The sequence below is a fragment of the Anomaloglossus baeobatrachus genome, chromosome 6 (genome assembly GCF_048569485.1).
Source record: "Anomaloglossus baeobatrachus isolate aAnoBae1 chromosome 6, aAnoBae1.hap1, whole genome shotgun sequence".
NCBI lineage: Eukaryota > Metazoa > Chordata > Amphibia > Anura > Aromobatidae > Anomaloglossus > Anomaloglossus baeobatrachus.
Window position 1 is genome coordinate 430,678,379 of NC_134358.1, and position 22,517 is coordinate 430,700,895.

Here is a 22,517-nt window from a genome sequence, read left to right on the forward strand (position 1 = left end):
CGTGCTTGCATTTAAAAACCGCACGTGTGTGCCTGTTGGTGGCAGCTTTCCGCTGCATTTGTGTGAGTTTTGCAAAAACTTGGATATAACGCACAATTCTAGTGAATACACGTCAGCACAGCATTGCAAAATGTGCAAGGGCGTTGTCAACGAACAAGGAAGTGGACGTGATGGTGGTGCAGGCAGAGACCGAGGTTGTGTGCAAGCTCTAATTTCGCCACAACAAAGGGCCACATCTAGTCGCTCGCACGTCCTGTCCCAAATTCTTGGGGACCGCAGCAGTACACCGCTCTTGAACCAAGACCAGTGTCAACAGGTTGTTAGTTGGATAGCGGATAATGCTTCCAGTCAGATTGGCACCACCACAAACACTCTGTCTTCCACACGGTCAAGTGTCAGTAGCCGTGATACTGCACCGCACATTTCAGAACCTGATCCTCCTTCCTACCACCAGGCCGAGTACACGTCCACGGACATTACTGATCCCACACTTGGCCACTCGGAAGAGCTGTTCGTTCACGTTTCCATTCACAAATTCTGGCCTCTCGCCAGCTCCTGTTGAAGTGGGCCATGACGAGATTGTATGTACAGATGCCCAAATATTTGAGCAGCCACGTTCTCACGAAGTTGGCAACGTGTCTCAACAAGGGGTGGACGATGATGAGACACAATTGTCAGGAAGTCAGGAGGAGGAGCAGGGTGCGGAAGAGGAAGACGACGTGGTGGATGATCCAGTAACTGACCCAACCTGGCAGGAGGATATGCAGAGCGAGGACAACAGTGCACAGGGGGAGGGAGGCGTAGCATCACAACAGGCAGTAAGAAGCAGAGTGGTGGCCCCAGGCAGACGTCAGGCAACTGTTCCCCGGAACAACACGACACAAGGTGCCTGTACAAATGTTAGGTCTTCCCGAGTCTGGCTGTAATACTATTGTATGTATTGAGGATTTCGATTGCGTTAGGGCAATGACAACCAGAGACGAGTTCTTGGTGCAAGACGTTTATAATATGCAACCAGCAAATATGTACATAAACGGAACAAAAACACAGTAGAACATAAATACAGGAAATACCTTCCAGGGACGGAGCGAAAGGGAATTCCCGGGACCGCGCACCGGACTCCCCCAGGGAGACCACCAAGAGTGAACCCCTATACAGGGACTGTCTGGCAATCACCCCAGAAGCCCTAAATGCGCAGCAGCCGGGACACAAAAGGGCAATAGGTAAGTCCAAAAATGTCCGTACGTGATGTGAGTCCAGAGTGGTATTAAACGGAAGGAACCGGGCAGAAGTGCCGACCAAAGACGGCAAACGGAGTCCGGGCACAGCTAGATGATACCAGATGAAGTCCAGAGTCGGTGTCGGTTGTTTTCCAAGAGGATCCGAATAACAATCAGGAACCAAAAGCAGCAGGGCAGGAGCACACAGGAAGCAGTATACTCAGGCACTGGACTAAGCTTTAGGGGCGGCTTTTAAACAGATGGACAGGAAGTAGGGCAACAGAACAGAAAACTCCATGTTAACAAAGGGCAAGCTCTTTCAAAAGAAAACTGGAAAACCCGGAACTCTGACACTGGCAGTTTTTTAAGTTGGCTCCAGATGATTCTAAAAAGGCCATTTGCAACACCTGCCATGCCAGCATCAGCAGGGGTACCAAAACTAGCAGCCTGACCACCACCAGCATGATCAGGCACATGTCAGCCAAGCACCCGACTTTGTGGGAAGTACAACAGAGTCGAGGAGCAGTGCTTGCTGATGTCACTGCTACGTCTTCGCTGGTTGTGCATGCGAGCCAATCCCCTGTCCATGCTGCCTGCGAACAAGCCTCCTCCACTCCTGCACCTGCAGTTGCCTACGCAGAAAGAACACCATCATCAAGCACGTCCTTGTCCCAGCGCAACGTTCAGTTATCCATTCAGCAAACCTTTGAACGCAGGCGCAAATAAACTGCCAACACCCCACATGCCACAGTTCTAAATGCTAACATTTCGCGACTGCTTGCGCTGGAAATGTTGCCTTTTAGGCTGGTTGAGACAGAAGCATTCCGCGACCTGATGGTGGCAGCTGTCCCACGTTACTCGGTCCACAGCCGCCACTATTTCTCCCGGTGTGCCGTCCCCGCATTGCATAACCACGTGTCACAAAACATCACACGTGCCCTGAACAACGCTGTTTCAGCCAAAGTCCACCTAACCACAGACACGTGGACAAGGCCGCTACATCTCGTTGACGTCACACTGGGTTAATATTGTGCAAGCTGGGACCCAGTCTGAGCGAGGGACGGAACACGTCCTTCACACACCAAGTTTTGCAGGCCCTACCTCAGTCAGGGTTTCACACACACTCTACAGCTCCGGAATGTCATGCTCCTCAGCCTCCTCCTCCTCCTGCGCATCCTGATCCACTTTACCCTCCACACCAGTCCCAAGCTGGAAGTGTCGCAGGCGGAGGAGGGGACGGTGCGCTCTCCCACTGCTCGGGTCCGGCTGACGCTGCTCTACGGCTGCTGCTGCTCGTTGGCTCGAGCGATGGCCGGATCCCGGGGACTCGAGCGGCGCTACTCGCCCGTGAGTGAAAAGGGGTGGTTTGGGTTTTGGGGATATTGTCCGTGACGCCACCCACGGTTGTGGTGATTGTGTGGACACCACCGCTGCTCTGGACGGGGATCCCGGGAGCCTGTGACAGGGAGCAGCTTTGTTGTTATTTCTCCCCTCCGTGGGTAGGGGGGTTGGTTGTCCCGGGGCCTGGTGATGGGGTAGACATGGATGACAGGCGGGTTGCGGGGCCTGATGAGGTGCAGGGTCGCAGGGGCAGCGCTGTGCCGCACGGCACGGAGGTACTCACTCAGCCCAATGATGATGACACAGTTCACGGTTAAACAAGTGGCTGGATGGACGGGTCACTCGGACGGCTGCGATTGTTCCTCCCTGCAGGTTAGTGATGACTGTCTCTCCCTGCACCTAAGTTAAGTGTTGGTAGTGATGGTTTCCCAACGGTAACCCGCTCCCCGACCTGGATATGGGCCGGAGGAGCCCCTTTTGCCCACAGGCGCTGGCCCTGGGAGACGGTTGCCCTTGGCGGTGGCTGTGTCTCCCCTTCACGGTTGTACGGTTGCCTTCTATCTGGACTTGGCTGTTTGGAAACCCTGAGGTTCCCTTCACTAACGGATTTGGCAAATTCACGGCAACACCAAGCCTTGCCGGGATCCGAAAGTCCTCTGCCAATGGTGCTGGCTTCTCTTTGTATACCGGTCCGGTACGGCCGGGTCACCACCCGTCCACGGTCCTTACGGCAGACTCCAATCGGCCTCCACTGCAGACGGTCACCACATCCTGCCAACCTTGCTGTCCTGTCCGGGCCACACACCCGGACCAACTTCAGGCTCTTTGCTGTCACTTTTCTCCTCTCTACTACTTTCCTCCTTCCACTTCCTTAGCTTAACTCTCACTGCCTGTGTTTTCCCTCCTCCTCGGTGGGTGGAGACCAACCGCCTGGCTCCACACCCTGGTGTGGACAACAGCCCCTGGGGAAGGCAACAAGGATTTTGTGTTTTGACTATGATATGCCTGCAGGGAGTGTGGGGTGTTTAAGTGTTGTGCTCTGTGGCCCCTGGCTTGTCCAGGGCGACACAGAAGCACTGCAGCACTGCCTCGGCGAAGCGGCAACAGGCAGTGCTGAAGCTAATCTGCATAGGTGACAAACCCCACAATGCAGAAGAGGTGTGGACAGCTCTGAAACAGCAGGCAGATCACTGGCTCACAACTCTGAACCTAAAGCCAGGAAAGGTCGTGTGTGACAATGGCCGGAACCTGGTGGCGGCTTTGAGGCGAGGCCAGCTGACACATGTTCCATGCGTGGCCCATGTGCTCAACCTCGTGGTTCAGCGGTTTCTAAAGTCATACTCAGAGCTGTCTGATCTGCTGGTAAAAGTTCGCCGCCTGTCTGCACATTTTCGAAAGTCACCTACTGCTTCAGCCGGCCTTGCCGGCTTAAGACGCCGTTTGCATCTTCCGGCACACAGACTGGTGTGTGATGTCCCCACGCGTTGGAATTCAACTCTGCACAAGTTGGTCAGGATATGTGAGCAGAAGAGGGCAGTTGTTGAGTACCTGCATCACCTAAGCCGTCGGGAAATGGGTCAAACTCCACACATAACACCTGAGGAGTGGAGATGGATGTCCGACCTATGCACCATCCGCCAAAACTTTGAGGACTCCACCAAGATGGTGAGCGGCGATGACGACATTATTAGCGTCACCATACCGCTTCTCTGCCTTCTAAAATGGTCTCTGCTCAAAAAACAACCATGATGCATTGCAGGCGGAGCGCGATGAGTTTGAGCAAGAAACAGTAGTGGGTGTGGGTGATGATAACACACAGCCCAGCCTCGTCTCATCACAACGTGCAGTGGAGGACTATGACGAGGAGGAGGATGAAGACATGGAGCAACTCTCTGGCCAAATTGAGGATATGACATGCAGTCATATCCTCGGTTCAGCGTGGCTGGCCAGAGGACAGGGTAGATGATGAGGAGGAGGAGGAGGAGGACAGCATGTTCAGTCATCGTGTTGGTCAGGATACTGAAGTGATGGCTGTTAAGAGTCTGGCACACATGGCTGACTTTATGGTAAGCTGCCTGTCTCGTGACCCTCGCGTTAAGAACATCTTGGCCGACAATCATTACTGGTTGGTAACACTGTTAGACCCACGCTAAAAGGAGAACTTTATGTCTCTTATTCCCGAGGCGGAGAGGTCAGGCAAAATGCAGCAGTTCCAGAAGGCCATAGTCACGGAAGTAGGCAAAGCATTCCCCTCACAAAACGCTAGCGGCATAGGTCATGAATGAGTGGACAACCGAGGCGTACAGCCGAGAGAGGCACAAGTCCAATCCGCCAGAGGTAGGGGAACAGTCTTTAAGATGTGGGACAGTTTTCTCAGCCCCTCACGTACCACAGCCCCTGAGGTGCGGGGTAGTGCCACAAGAAATCCTAAGTTTGCCCAGATGCTGAAGGAGTACCTTGCAGATCGAACAACTGTACTCCGACATTCCTCTGTGCCTTACAATTATTGGGTATCCAAGCTGGACACGTGGCATGAATTGGCTCTCTACGCCTTGGAAGTCCTGGCCTGCCCTGCTGCTAGCGTTTTGTCAGAGCGTGTTTTTAGTGCCGCAGGTGGAATCATTACAGATAAACGCACCCGCCTGTCAACTGAAAATGCTGACAGGCTGACTCTGATCAAGATGAACAAGGGTTGGATTGGGCCAGACTTCACCACACCACCAGCAAATGAGAGCGGAATTTAAAGTTTGCCATGTACCTCCACTCACCCATGGGTACACACTTCTGGACTTTGGATAATCGCTGGACTGCTCCTCCTTCTCCTCATGCGCCACCATGATGATGACCGTTACAAATTGCAATACTTAGGCCTTTGTTTCAGGTATACCCCCAGTGGTAAATTTTTTCGCCCATTCTTTGCAGAATGGACATTACAACGACAGGAGACCCGCTCCTTTGCAATGGGAACAATGTTTTGAGGCCCTCATGCACGTCTCTACCCAGGGACAACGTGGAGCATCCCAATTTTTGGCTGCCCTGCCTAAGGGCTATACTACAATAGACCCACTTCCTTCCAATGGGCACTTCAGGTTTACAGGCCCTCATGCACATCTCTACCCAGGGACAACGTGGAGCCTCCCAATTTTTGGCTGCCCTGCCTAAGGGCTATACTACAATAGACCCACTTCCTTACAATGGGCACTTCATGTTTACAGGCCATCATGCACGTCTCTATCCAGGGACAATATGGAGCCTGACGCTGCCACCGACTGCCACACACATGCTGTTTTTAAATGCAAGCACGGACGCAATAAGAACCTAACTGGTTTTTAGGAGCGACAATTACTGAGAAGTCTGACACTATCAGACACTGCTGACTGAGGTGTATTATTATACACTAGACTTGTGCGTTATATAATAGTTTGTGCAAAACGCGCACCTGTCCCCTGCCACCGACTGCCACACACGTGCTGTTTTTAAATGCAAGCACGGACGCAATAAGAACCTAACTGGTTTTTAGGAGCGACAATTACTGAGAAGTCTGACACTATCAGACACTGCTGACTGACGTGTATTATTATACACTAGACTTGTGCGTTATATAATAGTTTGTGCAAAACGCGCACCTGTACCCTGCCACCGACTGCCACACACGTGCTGTTTTTAAATGCAACCACGGACGGAAAAGGAACCTAACTGGTTTTTAGGAGCGACAATTACTGAGAAGTCTGACACTATCAGACACTGCTGACTGACGTGTATTATTATACACTAGACTTGTGCGTTATATAATAGTTTGTGCAAAACGCGCACCTGTCCCCTGCCACCGACTGCCACACACGTGCTGTTTTTAAATGCAACCACGGACGCAATAAGAACCTAACTGGTTTTTAGGAGCGACAATTACTGAGAAGTCTGACACTATCAGACACTGCTGACTGACGTGTATTATTATACACTAGACTTGTGCGTTATATAATAGTTTGTGCAAAACGCGCACCTGTACCCTGCCACCGACTGCCACACACGTGCTGTTTTTAAATGCAACCACGGACGCAAAAGGAACCTAACTGGTTTTTAGGAGCGACAATTACTGAGAAGTCTGACACTATCAGACACTGCTGACTGACGTGTATTATTATACACTAGACTTGTGCGTTATATAATAGTTTGTGCAAAACGCGCACCTGTCCCCTGCCACCGACTGCCACACACGTGCTGTTTTTAAATGCAACCACGGACGCAATAAGAACCTAACTGGTTTTTAGGAGCGACAATTACTGAGAAGTCTGACACTATCAGACACTGCTGACTGATGTGTATTATACACTAGACTTGTGCGTTATATAATAGTTTGTGCAAAACGCGCACCTGTACGCTGCCACTGACTGCCACACACGTGCTGTTTTTAAATGCAAGCACGGACGCAATAAGAACCTAACTGGTTTTTAGGAGCGACAATTACTGAGAAGTCTGACACTATCAGACACTGCTGACTGACGTGTATTATACACTAGACTTGTGCGTTATATAATAGTTTGTGCAAAACGCGCACCTGTACCCTGCCACCGACTGCCACACACGTGCTGTTTTTAAATGCAACCACGGACGCAATAAGAACCTAACTGGTTTTTAGGAGCGACAATTACTGAGAAGTCTGACACTATCAGACACTGCTGACTGACGTGTATTATTATACACTAGACTTGTGCGTTATATAATAGTTTGTGCAAAACGCGCACCTGTCCCCTGCCACCGACTGCCACACACGTGCTGTTTTTAAATGCAAGCACGGACGCAATAAGAACCTAACTGGTTTTTAGGAGCGACAATTACTGAGAAGTCTGACACTATCAGACACTGCTGACTGACGTGTATTATTATACACTAGACTTGTGCGTTATATAATAGTTTGTGCAAAACGCGCACCTGTACCCTGCCACCGACTGCCACACACGTGCTGTTTTTAAATGCAACCACAGACGCAATAAGAACCTAACTGGTTTTTAGGAGCGACAATTACTGAGAAGTCTGACACTATCAGACACTGCTGACTGACGTGTATTATACACTAGACTTGTGCGTTATATAATAGTTTGTGCAAAACGCGCACCTGTACGCTGCCACTGACTGCCACACACGTGCTGTTTTTAAATGCAAGCACGGACGCAATAAGAACCTAACTGGTTTTTAGGAGCGACAATTACTGAGAAGTCTGACACTATCAGACACTGCTGACTGACGTGTATTATACACTAGACTTGTGCGTTATATAATAGTTTGTGCAAAACGCGCACCTGTACGCTGCCACTGACTGCCACACACGTGCTGTTTTTAAATGCAAGCACGGACGCAATAAGAACCTAACTGGTTTTTAGGAGCGACAATTACTGAGAAGTCTGACACTATCTGGACTGTTTTACACTGTGTACACCAGCCCCAGATATGATGAAGGCTGGTATACGGTCACCACTACCCTGCCTGCCTGCCTGCCTGTATACTGCTACAATAGTCCTGACAAGGACTCTTCTGGTCACTAGCCTGTATTCCGACCTGGCTATACCCTGCCTGTATATAGCAACAATAGTCCTGAGAAGGACTCTGCTACTGTACTCCGACCTGGCTATACCCTGCCTGCCTGTATACAACTAGAATAGTCCTGAGAAGGACTTCTGGTCACACTGTTTGCAGCCCTGCTCCGGAACTAACTATAAAGAGCCGCAAAGCTTTCCCTGAATCAGCGACACTCTCCCTGCACTGACTGTCTGGATAGCTGTGAGCAGAGCACAGCGCGCCGGCCGGTATAAAGGCTCGGTCACGCTGTGCAGGCCGGCCAATCACTGCAATTCCACAACTAACAGGGCTGTGGCATTGCAGTGGTCTGCCAGCCAATCCCTGCATGAGGGCTGGCTCTCAAAAGAGCGCCAACATGCAGAAATGAAGACCACGAGTACAGCACGAGTATCGCGAGATTACTCGGTCCCCGCCGAGCAGCCCGAGTACAGCGATACTCGTGCGAGTACCGAGTAGTGACAAGCATGCTCGCTCATCACTAATGAATATATGAGATGCTCTTGTGTGGTACTTACCTTACCTGCAAAAATAGCAAAGAGCCCTGGGGATCCACAGTAGCAATAGTGTAAATAGCTGAATCCAAGAGGAGCAGTGAACAATAGGATAAACAAGGCTTTTCACCCATACTCCCCTGATGATTGATCCCCAAGAAACGCGTTGGGAGTGAGTGTTTCTGACAGACTTATGGAGTTTCATTCCGTGGCATTCCTGTGGGATTTGAAGAGCTGATTGACGGCTCCCCTATGAGACCTTAGTAATTTGGTACAGTCGCCCTGCCATCTCTTCAGGATCTGGTAAGAACGTTCCCTATAGGGGATTAAATGAGAAATACGTTTTTCTTGATCCTTAATGAAGCAGTTTTTGGGACACTATTGCTCGTCTTTGTGGCCTCTAGCATTTGGCAATAAGGAGGTATGTGTCTCTGTTTGTTGTTTTGATCATCTTCTGGGTATTCTATAGGAGGCTCCCTATTTGTTCGGAAGGTTGCCATCTTGTATTCCTATTACCTAGGGTGATCTGATTTGGGCTCGTCTATGTATGCCCTGTTATAGCACCGGTGTATACTGTGTGCTGGTTTTTGTTTTTACTCACTTGTGAGCTGCTGCTCATTTTTATATATATATATCTAATAAACGTTATTTTTTAGGTCTTGTTTATCCTATTGTTCACTGCTCCTCTTGGATTCACACGTACTTACCTTACCTGACATTATCCATTTTTTTAAAAATGTGTATTTTTAAACTTATTATTTTTGTTCAATAAAAATATTTACGGTACATTTATATACCTTGGCTGAAGTGTGTACAAGAGCTGAAATCCAAAACTTTCCAGAACAAGTGATTTACCTAGTGTGAATGCTTTATTTTTGCAGGTGGGAGATTCTGTTTTGGAGAATGCCAGACTTATGCTACAGACAGAGAATATACAAGCATGTGCAGAAGACTTCAAAGAAAGGTAGTACACACGTGTGGTCATCTATGGTAGTGAAGGGTTAATGGTAATAAACCTTGTGGTCTATCATAGTCCAGGGGAATCTGTTATTGGGATTTTGCTACCACTTCTACGCCCAGCCTAATGTAGGAGCAGATTCACTGATTCCAGTGATGAGTCACTTACTTTACTGGTTGCTGCAGTTTTGATTAACCCCCTGGGTGATTTTCCGTTTTTGTTTTTTGCTCCCCTTTTTCCAAGAGCCGTAGCTTTTTTATTTCTCTTAAGGGCTTTTGCGGGACGAGTTGTACTTTTGAATGAAACCATTAGTTTTACCATATAGTGTACTGGAAAACGGCAAAAAAATTCCAAGTGGGGAAAAAATTGCAAAAAAAGTAAGACAGCCCTATTTTTTGGGGATATTTTATTCACCGTGTTCACTATATGGTAAAACTGATGTGTCGAATCTATGGCTCAGTGACGGATTTTTTTTGCATCTCCAGCTGACATTTTTAATGGTAACATTTTTGTGCAGATGCTACGTTTTGATTGCCTGTTATCACATCTTGCGCAAAATATGCGGCCACTAAAAAACGTAATTTTGGCGTTTGGAATTTATTTTAGATTAATTGATTTTATATTTTGATAGATCGGACATTTCTCAATGCGGTGATACCAAATGTGTGTATAATTTTGTTTAACACGTTATTTTTCAATGGGGCAAATGGGGGATGAACTGAACTTTTAGGTTTTTTATTTACTTTTTTTTACTTTTTTTTAATTTACTAGTCCCCTAGGGGACTTTAAGGATCAGCAGTCTGATCGCTTGTTCCTTTCTGGAGATCACAGCTGCACAGCTGAGATCTGCAGAAAAGCTGCTTTACTCTCACACAAGGCACTCTTCCGGGTGTAAGAGGAAGTGACTTATGATAGCTACAGGAGCCATCACATGACCCTGTGCTACCATCGGATCTATGTGATCACGTCACGGGACTTCTGATGGCACCAAGTAAGTGAATGTTTACCCCGGTGTGCTGTTTCATCTCACTGTCACATTTTGACAGCCAGATGCAAGGGGTTACCAGGCGCGAGTGGAACGCAAATCCACTCATGCCTGATAGCCGCACATGTCAGCTGTTTAAATCAGCTGATATGTGCATGGATCGCTACTGGCTGCACGCGGCAGGGATAAATGTGACACAATCCATGATATACCCAGTACGTCATGTGTTGTGAAGAGGTTAAAAACTGTTTTTTCTGCTGCTGAACTACCAGTTCTCTGAATGCTGAGCTCTCTATAACTGCGCCCACTCCACAGATTGACAGCTTCCTGTGTACATTGTGTATAGTCAAAAAGTTACCAATCAGGGGTGGGGGGCAGGGTTGGACTACCTGGCACCAGGTTTACTAGTCCTCTAGTGATCATTTCCTACTGATAAAATAGTGATTTTTTTTTTTTTTTTTTTTTTTAAAACTATAGCACCTAAGCAACTAAGTAACACATTGCTGGAATCAGGGCCCTTTCTCTACATTATGCAAAAAAATGCTGACAGATTCTCTTTAATGGAATAATACATTATTAGAGGGTAATGATAGTAACTGGCTAAACACAACTTAGCATGTATTCTATGACTGTAAAGGGTTTTTTGCCAAAAATTAATTTCATCTAGAGCCAAGAAGAGATCAATGTCAACACATCCACTTCCTTTTTCTAGCTAAGCTTGATAGACTTGTATCTTATTTTTAACCATAATAACTATATCAATATGTTATTTAAGGCAGTGCAGGAGCCAATCATCAGTGTTAGTTTATGGTTTGAAGATGTTAAAGGGTATGCACACCATTGCTTTCAACATTTTTCTACCTGGCCAATGCATCTAAAATAAAAAATAACATAACTTTTCAAGTAGTCACTCTTAACAAAAAATGTCTTATTTTGTGTTAGCAAGTCTACAAAAGGGTATTTGTTTCCAAGGTAACAGACAACAAACAAATCCTGTATATTCTGATCCTACAGTCATATTGCCTTCTATCTGGCTCCTAATTCTCATGGATTTATATTTGGTAGGTTAACAAGATATCAATGACATACGGATCACAAAATAGTTGTGGAATCAGACTTCACAGAGTATGTTTTTTTTCTGTACGATGGAAAGATATAGGCCTCCACAAGAGCTGTAAACTCAAAATAACAGGAGATCATAAATTAAAGGTGTTGACCCAGTGCTAGCACTGTTTGGGTACCCAATCAGCGGTGTCTTCACTGTCCCTGCTTTTGCATGAATTGAACATCAAAGGGACGTCAGAGCTGCAGCTGGCCACTCACTTCCTGCTTGAAATGTCTGAAAGTGAGTAGAGTGAAGCTGGCACTAATTAGGCCCAGGGCTTTCATAACAATGTCACGTGAGCCTCGGGAAAGCAAGTGCTGACACAGCTGGAAATGCTCCAGCCCTGGAGGTGAGTATAAGCATTGTTATTTTAATGAGGCAAACATACGTATTGAGATGAAGTTATACAAGTAGTGGACAAACCCTTTAATAATTACCTAAAAATCTCTGAATTTTTCATTTTTAAAGTGATGGAACAAAAAAAAGTTTGCAAATGTAGATATTGGACTTCATATCAATACTGCTGGCCAAGGGAGATCCAAAAGTTTGCTCACCACTTCAGGCTCTGTCTTGTTCCTGTAGCAGAAGGCTGTCCAGAGATCATTCTCAGCTTCAAAATCTCAATGTTGTTTCAGGCAGGGAAAAAAGAACATGTTACTACAGCGCGGCTACAACTTTTTTAAATACATGCAACTCTAAAATGAGTAATTGTATGTTAGTGTAATAGGCTTCACTATAGAGCTGAACCGCAAATTACTTAATCACTAACTTGGTCTCATGACAAGTTAATAATTAAGAGAATTAATCAGAGAGTAATTTGTTTCAAGCAATGGTCCAACCATACATTTAGAATTTTTACAACTGTGATATCATGCAAAAATGTAAATTTAATTGGCATGCCAGTTATAATCCATGTAATCCCAAAACGGAATATCAAATAGTCACACAGACATTAAAGGGGGTTCCCAAACTTCATAAAAAATGTACATTAACAGCAAATGTATTCAATTACAATAAAAACTGTACTTACTGTCTTTCAAATCCCCATTGGTCCCATGGTACTTAATTCATGGTTCCTTAACAATCTTAGCTTATGTTGCTGCAAAGATGAAGTGTCAATGCAACATGTACCCATATCAGCCAACGATGGTTAAAATGGTGACACCAGTGAGCAATACCGCTGATGATTTGACATCATTGCTGGCTGCAACGAAGAAATTAATTATTCATTTATGACCATGGAATCAAGGACAAGGAGATATGTTTTGGTTTTTTTTTTAAATAAAACAATAAATAAATGGATGAAATTCTTTTTGCTTTACAAATATTTATTGTACTTAAATCCTGTAAGATTTTCTAGTTTTTATAAACCTTTATAGATTTATGTTTTTCAGTGATCAGACGGTATATATATACAGTGTATATATATATATATATATATATATATATATATATACAGAGACCATCCATCTTCCTCTTGATTACATTCCAGAGGTTTTCAATGGGGTTCATGTCTGGAGATTGGGCTAGCCATGACAGTGACCTACAAAATTCTGAAGAGGAAAAAACTAGAAAACAAAAAGCGTAATAGGGTCTTATCCTTCAACAAAACCAGAATAGAAACAAGTTTAACACACTCACCTGTTAAGGTTGTGAGAGAGTCAGAATGCCCGAAAGCAAACTCAATGAACCAGGCTGCAGCAGTCCTCTGAGATATGAAATGTAGACTGGAGAAGCAGAAGGAGGTACTGTGCTGCCTGTAACAGGAAAAATACAAAAATACAGTGATTTACAAAAAATGTTTTTGTATTTTTCCTGTTAGGGTCAGTGCAGTAATACCTCCTTCAGCTCCTCCAGTGACCTACAAAAGGAATGGCAAATGGCAGTTGGGGTGAAGTGCACGCCAAGAACAGTTTGTAACAGACTCCTAGAGGCAGGGCTCGGGTCATGTAAAGCAAGAAAAAAAGCCTTATATCAATGAGTTGCAAAGGAGACCAGGCTAAAGTTTGCCATAAGGATTGGACCATAGAGGACTGGAGTAAAGTAATCATCTCTGATGAGTCTAATTTTCAGCTTTGCCCAACACCTAGTCATCTAATGGTTAGACGGAGATCTGGAGATGCGTACAAGCCACAGTGTCTTGCACCCACTGTGAAATTTGGTGGAGGATTGGTGATGATCCGGGGTTGCTTCAGCAAGGCTGGAATTGGGAAAATTAAACTATGCAAAGGACGTATGAATCAAGCCGCATACAAGGTTATCCTGGAAAAACAATTGCTTCCTTCTGCTCCAGGCAATGTTCCCCAACTCTGAGGACTGTTTTTTTCCAGCATGCGCAATGCCACACAGCTAGGTCAATCAATGTGTGGATGAAGGACCACCACATTAAAACCCTGTCATGGCCAGCCCAATCTCCAGACCTGAACCCCATTGAAAACCTCTGGAATGTAATCAAGAGGAAGATAGATAGTCATAAGCCATCAAACAAAGAAGAACTGCTTAAATTTTTGCACCAGCAGTGGCATAAGATCACCCAAAAGCAGTGCGAAAGACTGGTGGAAAGCATGCCAAGACGCATGAAAGTGGTGATTAAAAATCATGGTTATTCCACAAAATATTGATTTCTGAACTCTTCCTGAGTTAAAACATTATTAGTATTGTTGTTTCTAAATTATTATGAACTTGTTTTCTTTGCATTATTTAAGGTCTGAAAGTAATGCATTTTTTGTTATTTTGATAATTTCTCATTTTCAGAAAATCAATATAAAATGTATTGCTTGGAAATTCGGAGACATGTCAGTAGTTTATAGAATAAAATAACAATTTACATTTTACTCAAAAATATACCTATAAAGAGAAAAATCAGAAAAACTGAAAATGTTGTTGTGGTCTCCTAATTTTTGCAATATACTGTTTTATACTCTTTTTAATTTATATATACTCCTTTTCACATGTTTACCTACAAATATGTCTTTCTGTGAGTTAAAAATACCACCCCTATCAATAGTACAGTGCACTGTAGTAACTATATTCAATCTGAGCCTTCTTGTGATGGAAAACAAGGAGACTTTTCTGTTGGCTGAAAGTGTCAGGAATTCACTGTAGGAATTTACTAGATAAATTACACTTCAAATTTATTAAAATAAATAATATGTAATCTTAGAACTATTTCTACACATTTGTTTTAATTTTGGTCCTTAAAATGTATATTATAAAAAAATAAACAACTATATATAGCTTTTTTTTTACTAAGCCTAAAACAAATATAAATATGTCAAGTTTCTCGGAACATATAAGAGGGTGTTTAAGGGGGCGGTTAAGGGGTGGTGTGTGTTATGTTACATTCTATTTCCTACTGAATCTGATCCTTGTATATAGAGTGTTGCAATGAGTATATCTATAATTTTGGCTCTACAAATTAAATCCCCATGAAAACATCAGGGGAATTTTCTGCCATTTCTGAATGTGATGTGTAGTGTGTTTATATGTGCAGATTTTAGTTTTGCTGGAACTTCACATTGTTATAAACAGTTAATTTCCTGTGTAATTATGTTACTCACCTGTCCTAACTCAGGCATCAGGCCTCATTTCCTTCCCCTATTGTTGCCTTCCTTTGTTCTAGGATATTTCTATAAACCGGCAAACTCCTCTGACATCATCATGCAAGGCCTTTGAGGTCAGTTCAAGCTGCCACGTGTAGTTTTGAGTATTGATGTGTTTAGCAGGAGTTTTTTCACAATCCACTTAGCTAATGGTCAAGCTAGGTTCCTAGTAGTGATAGGTGCACTTGCAGATAACCGGGACCGGTGGATCTAACGGATTTTAAAAAAATATCCGGTTCCGGCCGGGAATTGATCCCGGATATCTGGCCGTTCGCTGGTCCCCATATAAGTCTATAGGGACCAGAATCTAGCGTGGAATAATAATGGTAGAAGGCATAGGGGGACAGGAGCAAGCACTTAATATTTACTGAGTCTTCAGCAAGGCTGTAACTGCTCCCACGGCCGCTCATTCTACTTCGGGGGCCGCTCATTATCGGTCATCCATATTAACCTGCCCTCCGGCAGTCCTGGCGTCTGTGATTGCAGTCAGATGCACCCCAGCCTGTGTGACAGCGTCTGACTGCAACCAATCACAGACCCTGTCTGCGGATCACTGTAGATTGTAGTAAAAATACATAAATAAAAAATTGACTTAGGGTCCCCCATATTATGGGACCAAATACAGATAACGCCTACGGCTAAAGGCTGCAGCCCCCAGCCATGCGCTTATTTTGGCTGTGTATTAAACTAAGAGGAACCGCATGGGGCTTTTTAAAAATTATTTAAATAAATAATTTTAAAAAATGGTGTGTAGTCCTCCCAATTTTCATACCCAGCCATGATAAAGCCTGACAGCTTGGGACTGATATTCTCAGGCTGGGGAGACCCATGGTTATTAAGCCCTCCCCCAGCCTAATAAAATAGCAGCCTGTAGCCACCCGAAATTGCCACATCCACTAGATGTGACAATCCCGGCACTTTACCAAATTCTTCCCAATCGCCGTGGTTCGGTGGCAATCGGGGTAATAGGGGTTATTCGCAGCTCACAGCTGCCATTAAGCCCTAGATTAGTAATAAGAGGCGTCTAGGAGATCCCCAATTACTAATCCAGTAAGTGAAAAGAAATGAACACAAACACCAAAAAAATCCTTATTTTGAAATAAAATACAAAAAACACGATCTTTCACCAATTTATTAACACCCAAAACACATGAGGTCCAATGACGATTCCAGCTCTGCTACATGTGACGTCACAACTTTTTGATCACTTTTTATTTCTCTATTTATTCATTCATTTATTTTTGTTTTAGATTACAAAACCATCAAGTATGCATATTTTTAATGACGTTCACCACATTGGATGAAAAATGCAATTTTTTTAAATTTACAACGACTGATATACAATTGAACATTGACTGACAGATCTTCCTTTGTTAAACATCTGACATGCTGTTGCCTTTATTGAAACCTTTATTCTTTCCAGAAAAAAAATAAAATTAAGAAGACTCTCCCGTTTACAGATTCAGATCTAGGCAAAAGGAAGGAAAGAAAAACTTTGGTAAATGTCCAGAAATCATAGTTACAAATCTTCATCAAAGATAGGATGAAAACCAAATAACGATATTACTTATTTACACTTGGTAAATGTTGGCACCTAAGTAATGAAAAAATGGGAGATACTGAAAAGAAGTTAATCTGAAAGAAAGATGGCTGCTTAGCAGAAACATCTTGGAGCTCACCAACTCTTTAGGCAGATGTGATCAATACAGAAAACAATTTGATACATAAAAAAAATTGCCATCCACTTCAAAGATAAGTTCCGTAGAAGTATGTTTATTAAGATCGATAGATAAATCCCATGAAACCACTGGTATGAAGATTGAAGGTCATAGCCTTTAAGATCCTTTGAGAAATCTCTCGATAAGGGGATCCTGAGAAACAGTTTCATCAAGAAAACTAATATGGCTCCCATCTGGTCCCTCAGAGTTGAAAAACTGATGTCTTTGTAAAACCCAGCTTCAAGAAAGTTAAGAATCGTATTGCAAGAAGGGTTAAAACTATGTAAATTCTTAGAAGAACACCAGGATATGAAGATGTTTCTGATTATGATCTAGGACTTCTTGTTGGATTCTGAGAGCCCTCTAGTTCTTATTATAAGGGGTTTACCTTCTTGGTTGTAAGGTTGACTCTCCCCAGGTTATGGCAAAATTCAGTGCTCTGAAACACAAGGTCCTGCAGTAGGAAGATTCAAGTATTTCCATTTGAACTAATTGAAAAAAAGCAAAAAAGCTTTGGCAATTACCATGGTCTGGTCTTGACAGATAATTATTAATATTGATATTAGGGAAAATGTTGGAAATATGTAGGCTAATGTGACCCTTCACAGTTTGGACAGATAGTATATTGCCAATGGATTGTTTTCCTGATAAAGGAAAAAGGAACTTCTCAACTGCGGATTTGAACTTAAGGGGGCTTTGCACGCTGCGACATCGCTAATGCGGAGTCGTTGGGGTCACGGAATTTGTGACGCACATCCGGCCGCGTTAGCGATGCCGTTGCGTGTGACACCGATGAGCGATTTTGCATCGTTGCAAAAACGTGCAAAATCGCTCATCGGTGACATGGGGGTCCATTCTCGATTATCGTTACTGCAGCAGTAACGATGTAGTTCGTCGCTCCTGCGGCAGCACACATCGCTATGTGTGACGCCGCAGGAACGAGGAACCTCTCCTTACCTGCCTCCCGGCCGCTATGCGGAAGGAAGGAGGTGGGCGGGATGTTCCGGCCACTCATCTCCGCCCCTCCACTTCTATTGGGCGGCCGCTCAGTGATGTCGCTGTGACGCCGCACGGACCGCCCCCTTAGAAAGGAGGCGGTTCTCCGGTCACAGCGACGTCGCCGGGCAGGTAAGTATGTGTGACGGGTCTGGGCGATGTTGTGCGGCACGGGCAGCGATTTGCCCGTGTCGCACAACAGATGGGGGCGGGTACCCACGCTAGCGATATCGGGACCGATATCGCAGCGTGTAAAGTAGCCTTTAGTCTTCATAAGGTCCAAATTTGGGATTCCCCATCTCACTGCAATCTGCATGAATAACTCTGGACTGAGGGACCAGCCTCCTCGAGTTCTCAGTCTCTGCTCAGTCGATCTGCTAGAAGACAGTATTTAGAAACATTCTGATGTGAACAGCAGATAGAGGTACAGTCAGCTCTGCCCAATATAACAGCTTTCTGACTTACTCCAAAAGAAGGAGTAAGTGAGTATCTCCCTGCTTTTATTGTAAATCACCATTGCCATACTGTCTAAGCCTATTCTGACAGCCTTCATTTGTAAGAGGGGAGCAAAATGTAAAGGAGCATAGCTGACAGCTCTGAGTTCTTTCAAATTCAAGGACAGGACATTTGGATTACCATAAAACTCCAAGAACTCCAACCTGTTTGTTACATATCCGGTGACAATAGAGTTCTATAAGGGTGAATCATATACAGTACTTTCTATTCTTGAGATGTGCCACCGCCATCACATAGGAGACTAGCAAACCTTTTGATGAACAGGGAGTACTTCATGTTCAAGTCAAAGAAGATGTAATCACATAAGTCAAGTACGTCTCTCTGAAAAGGTTGAAAAATGGAATAAGGCTCTAAGGCTATGTGCGCATGTGTGCGCTCTGCACCGCACCTAAAAGGTGCCCTTCAGAGCGCAGCTGAAAAGCGCCGTACTGAAGCGCATGGTGCCGGCAGAGAACGTGCGCTCTGCATGCTGCCTCTCCCTATAGACAGCATGCAAACCGCACGAAAGAAGTGACATGTCACTTCTTAGAACGCAGCGATTCGGGCAGCAGCCGAATCGCTGCGTTCTAATAGGCCACGTGCGCACGGCTCCTGCACAATCTCCATAGACTGTGCAGGGGACGCAGGATGCATGCAGTTACGCTGCGCTGCAGATCGCAGCGTAACTGCATGCAATACGCACACGTGCGCACATCCCCTTACACTGCTTCCATAGTTGCAGAGAAGAGATCTAAAGGCCCCGTCACACACACAGATAAATCTTTGGCAGATCTGTGGTTGCAGTGAAATCATGGACATATTGTTCCATTTGTACACAGCCACAAACCTGGCACTGATTGTCCACAATTTCACTGCAACCACAGATCTGCCGCAGACCTATCTCTGTGTGTGACAGGGCCTTTAGGGTCTGTGCGCACTGGGAAATTTGCTTTTCTTAAGAAAAATCTGCACGCTCTGGCGGAATTCTGCACCCACAGCAAAAAAAACGCGGTAAAAACGCAACCGGAATCCGCATGCGGATTTACCGCGGTTGGTTACGGTTTTGCCGCGTTTTTTTCCATGGGTTGGTCCCTGCGGTTTTTTACCCTTATCTATGGCAAAAACGCAGGTACCTGCGGAAAAGAAGTGACATGCTACTTCTTTTTTGCTGCAGAAATTCTGCAGCAAAACCTATAGGAAAAAAAATGCAGTGTGCGCACAGCATTTTGGTTTTCTCATAGATTTTGCTGGGGAAGGACTACAGAAAGGTTATGAACAAAAACCACACCTTTTCTGCAGCAAAAAACGCAGCAAATCCGCAGCAAACAACGCAGTGTACACACAGGGCCTAAGACTCTCATGAGGGTCCTGAAAGAAACTATGAAATAAAATGCACAGCAGCCAATAACATTTCATTTCTTACAAGAGTAATTGTGGCCCAAGATATAGACTGAAAGTCTACAATGAAATCTAGAAATATACTTTTCTGACAGAAGATATCTATGCCTTTTTTCAGTTTATAATTCATCCCAAACTTTAGAGGTGGTCTACACTATTCAGCAGATGAGAAAGGAGAAGATCTTTACCAGATGCATTTATGTCATTCAGTCATCCAAGTTGTATGTTATGTTACTGCCACTTGATTCTGCAGATAGCAGCTAAAGTTACAATTAACTTTGGAATTGTCCCCAAGACTGAAGAAAAAAGGAAGGGTTAGCTCCTACTAAGGGATCTCATCTCTTCTCTCATTTTCATTCAAGGAGGAAAACAATCATCTGTAATTCTTTCCCAAATCTCTGGACAGAAGAAGTACGCTTTACACAGCAGTGCTTAGATCTTCCAGACGGAAGAATTACAGAATCTCTGATTTTTCCTTGAATCCCCAGACATATTCCTTAACCCATATGACCACATCTTAAATGGTTGGCTCATTAGCAAGATCATGGGAGCAATAATCTTCACATTGAGATTCATACCCATCACACTTAAGCACATGGGCCTAACATGTAAGGGGACCTTCTGCCCCCCAAAAATAGTAAACTGATATTTACTGACTTCTAGATTGTATTTAGGGGTCTAAGCTAAAGGAGTTACTTCTATGAATGTAATTTCTATGAATTGGAGAGCCACCTTGCTCGACCATTTCTAAAGCTTCCATAAATGTTAATGTAGAGAGCTGCGCCTGGGCAGCCATCTTTCTATTCCTGCTGTAACAGGGCCCACATCTATCAGACATTCTGGAATATTTTGTTGATATGCCATAGATGTTCCAGCTTGGAATATCTCTTTAAGGCCTCTTTCACACGTTAGTGAAAATCACACGTTTTTCACTGACATGTTAAAGACGTATATGTCCCTCCGTGTGCTGTGATTTTGGCACATGTGTGTTCTCCGTGTGCTATCCGTGATAGCACATTGAAATCAGACACTTAAACTCACCTGTCCACGCTTCTGCTGTCCGTGGTGCTGATGTCTCCGGCTTTCCTGTCTCCAGCCACTGCTGTTACTTTCGGGCCGCGGTGCAGTGAATATTCATGAGCATAATTAGCCGGCCTGGAAGCAGGAGACAGCAGCGGCCGAAGACAGCTTCGCTGCAGACAGGTGAGTATAAAAATAATTTTATTTCAAAGATATGTGTTTTTTCTGGTACGTGTTACATGGATCGCATCACTGTGTGGTCCATGTGACATTAGTGAAATCGGACTTGTGACATGGAGACGCGTGTGCGCCGCACAGAAACACGGTCAGTGAGAAATCACAGATGTGTGTGTAGACCCATTGGTGTTAATGGCTCTGCGTATGTCCCATATATATATAATATATATGTATTCTGGTACGTATAAAAACAGTAACATACATACCAAAATCAGATGTGTGAAAAAGGTCTAATACATTTCATAGATTAAAATTTTGATGAATTCTTAATGAAATATAAAGGAAAATTCTGCATGATGAATATGAGGCATATACTGTATATATTGTTCATTCATGGAGGTTCTCAGAACCTTAGCTTGAGGCATATATTCAATACATATGAAATTATAGCATACGTGGGCCTGAGGAAGCATACACCACAGAACTGAGAAGATAAAGTCACAAGCTTTTCAGAAAATCAGGGGCATTATAATTTGCATTGAGCACAATTATGAACAAGAGCTAGAGGCAATATTCAGCAAGATTCATTAAGTTGTTCAGGGCAGTGACGGGAAACAAAAACATATTTTTAATTTATACTACAAGAAATTGTGACCTTTTACCATTACTATGTGAAGTGATGATTCTCTGATATAATCACGCTACTTAATTTGCAGATATGAGAATGAACATCCTTTTAGAAAAGCTGTGGAGGAGGAGATACGCTCATTGTACAAAGTGATTGATGACGCAAACTTGACAAAAATGGATTTGGAAAGTCAGATCGACAGCATGAAAGAGGAGCTTGCCCTGCTGTCCAAAAATCACGAAGAGGTAAAAAATAACCCTATAGCAACAAATTCCTTCAATGTACTGGGAAAAAGCTTTACACGGGGGGGGGGATGCTATAAAGTAAAAATGCTTTAAAAAATAGAAGTGGTAATAGTTTATTTTTATTATCAATTAACAAAATGCAAAGTGAAAGAGCAAAATAAAAATAAAAATCAACTCAATATGAAAACAGCATAAAATGATCAATTCTTCTAGGTACACTTGCTCACAGTTTTTGGAGGAGGAGGCTATGACTATTATCTTGGAGGACTAACCACAAATGTTCTGTGTATGTAGGCTTGTGTAAATGTCTCTTTGAAATCCCACACAGACTCGATCTTGATGAGATTATATTATTTGGCCACCATATCGTCACTTCCAGGCAGTGGCGTAATTAGAGTCTGATGGGCCAAGGTGCAAAATTTGGACAAGAGCTCCCATTTACATGTTGGTCAAATGTATGGGCCCTACATGCAGGATTTTTTATATATAAAGTAAAGCCAGTGCTATACTGGCACTAGGATGCTAATGTAACCATACCTTCTGTTTTAATAATGGAGGCTTTAT

The 22,517-nt window shown here is 44.1% G+C and overlaps 1 protein-coding gene across 1 annotated transcript in view; it reads left to right on the forward strand.

The window, feature by feature from the left end:
* The window catches only part of BFSP2 (beaded filament structural protein 2), a 64,818-nt gene that overhangs the window by 30,482 nt on the left and 11,819 nt on the right, over nt 1–22,517 (forward strand). Inside the window, exons 2-3 of the mRNA XM_075316631.1 lie at nt 9,508–9,590; nt 21,797–21,953. Coding sequence (XP_075172746.1) covers nt 9,508–9,590; nt 21,797–21,953 — 240 coding nt within the window. The remainder of the gene's footprint in view (nt 1–9,507; nt 9,591–21,796; nt 21,954–22,517) is intronic.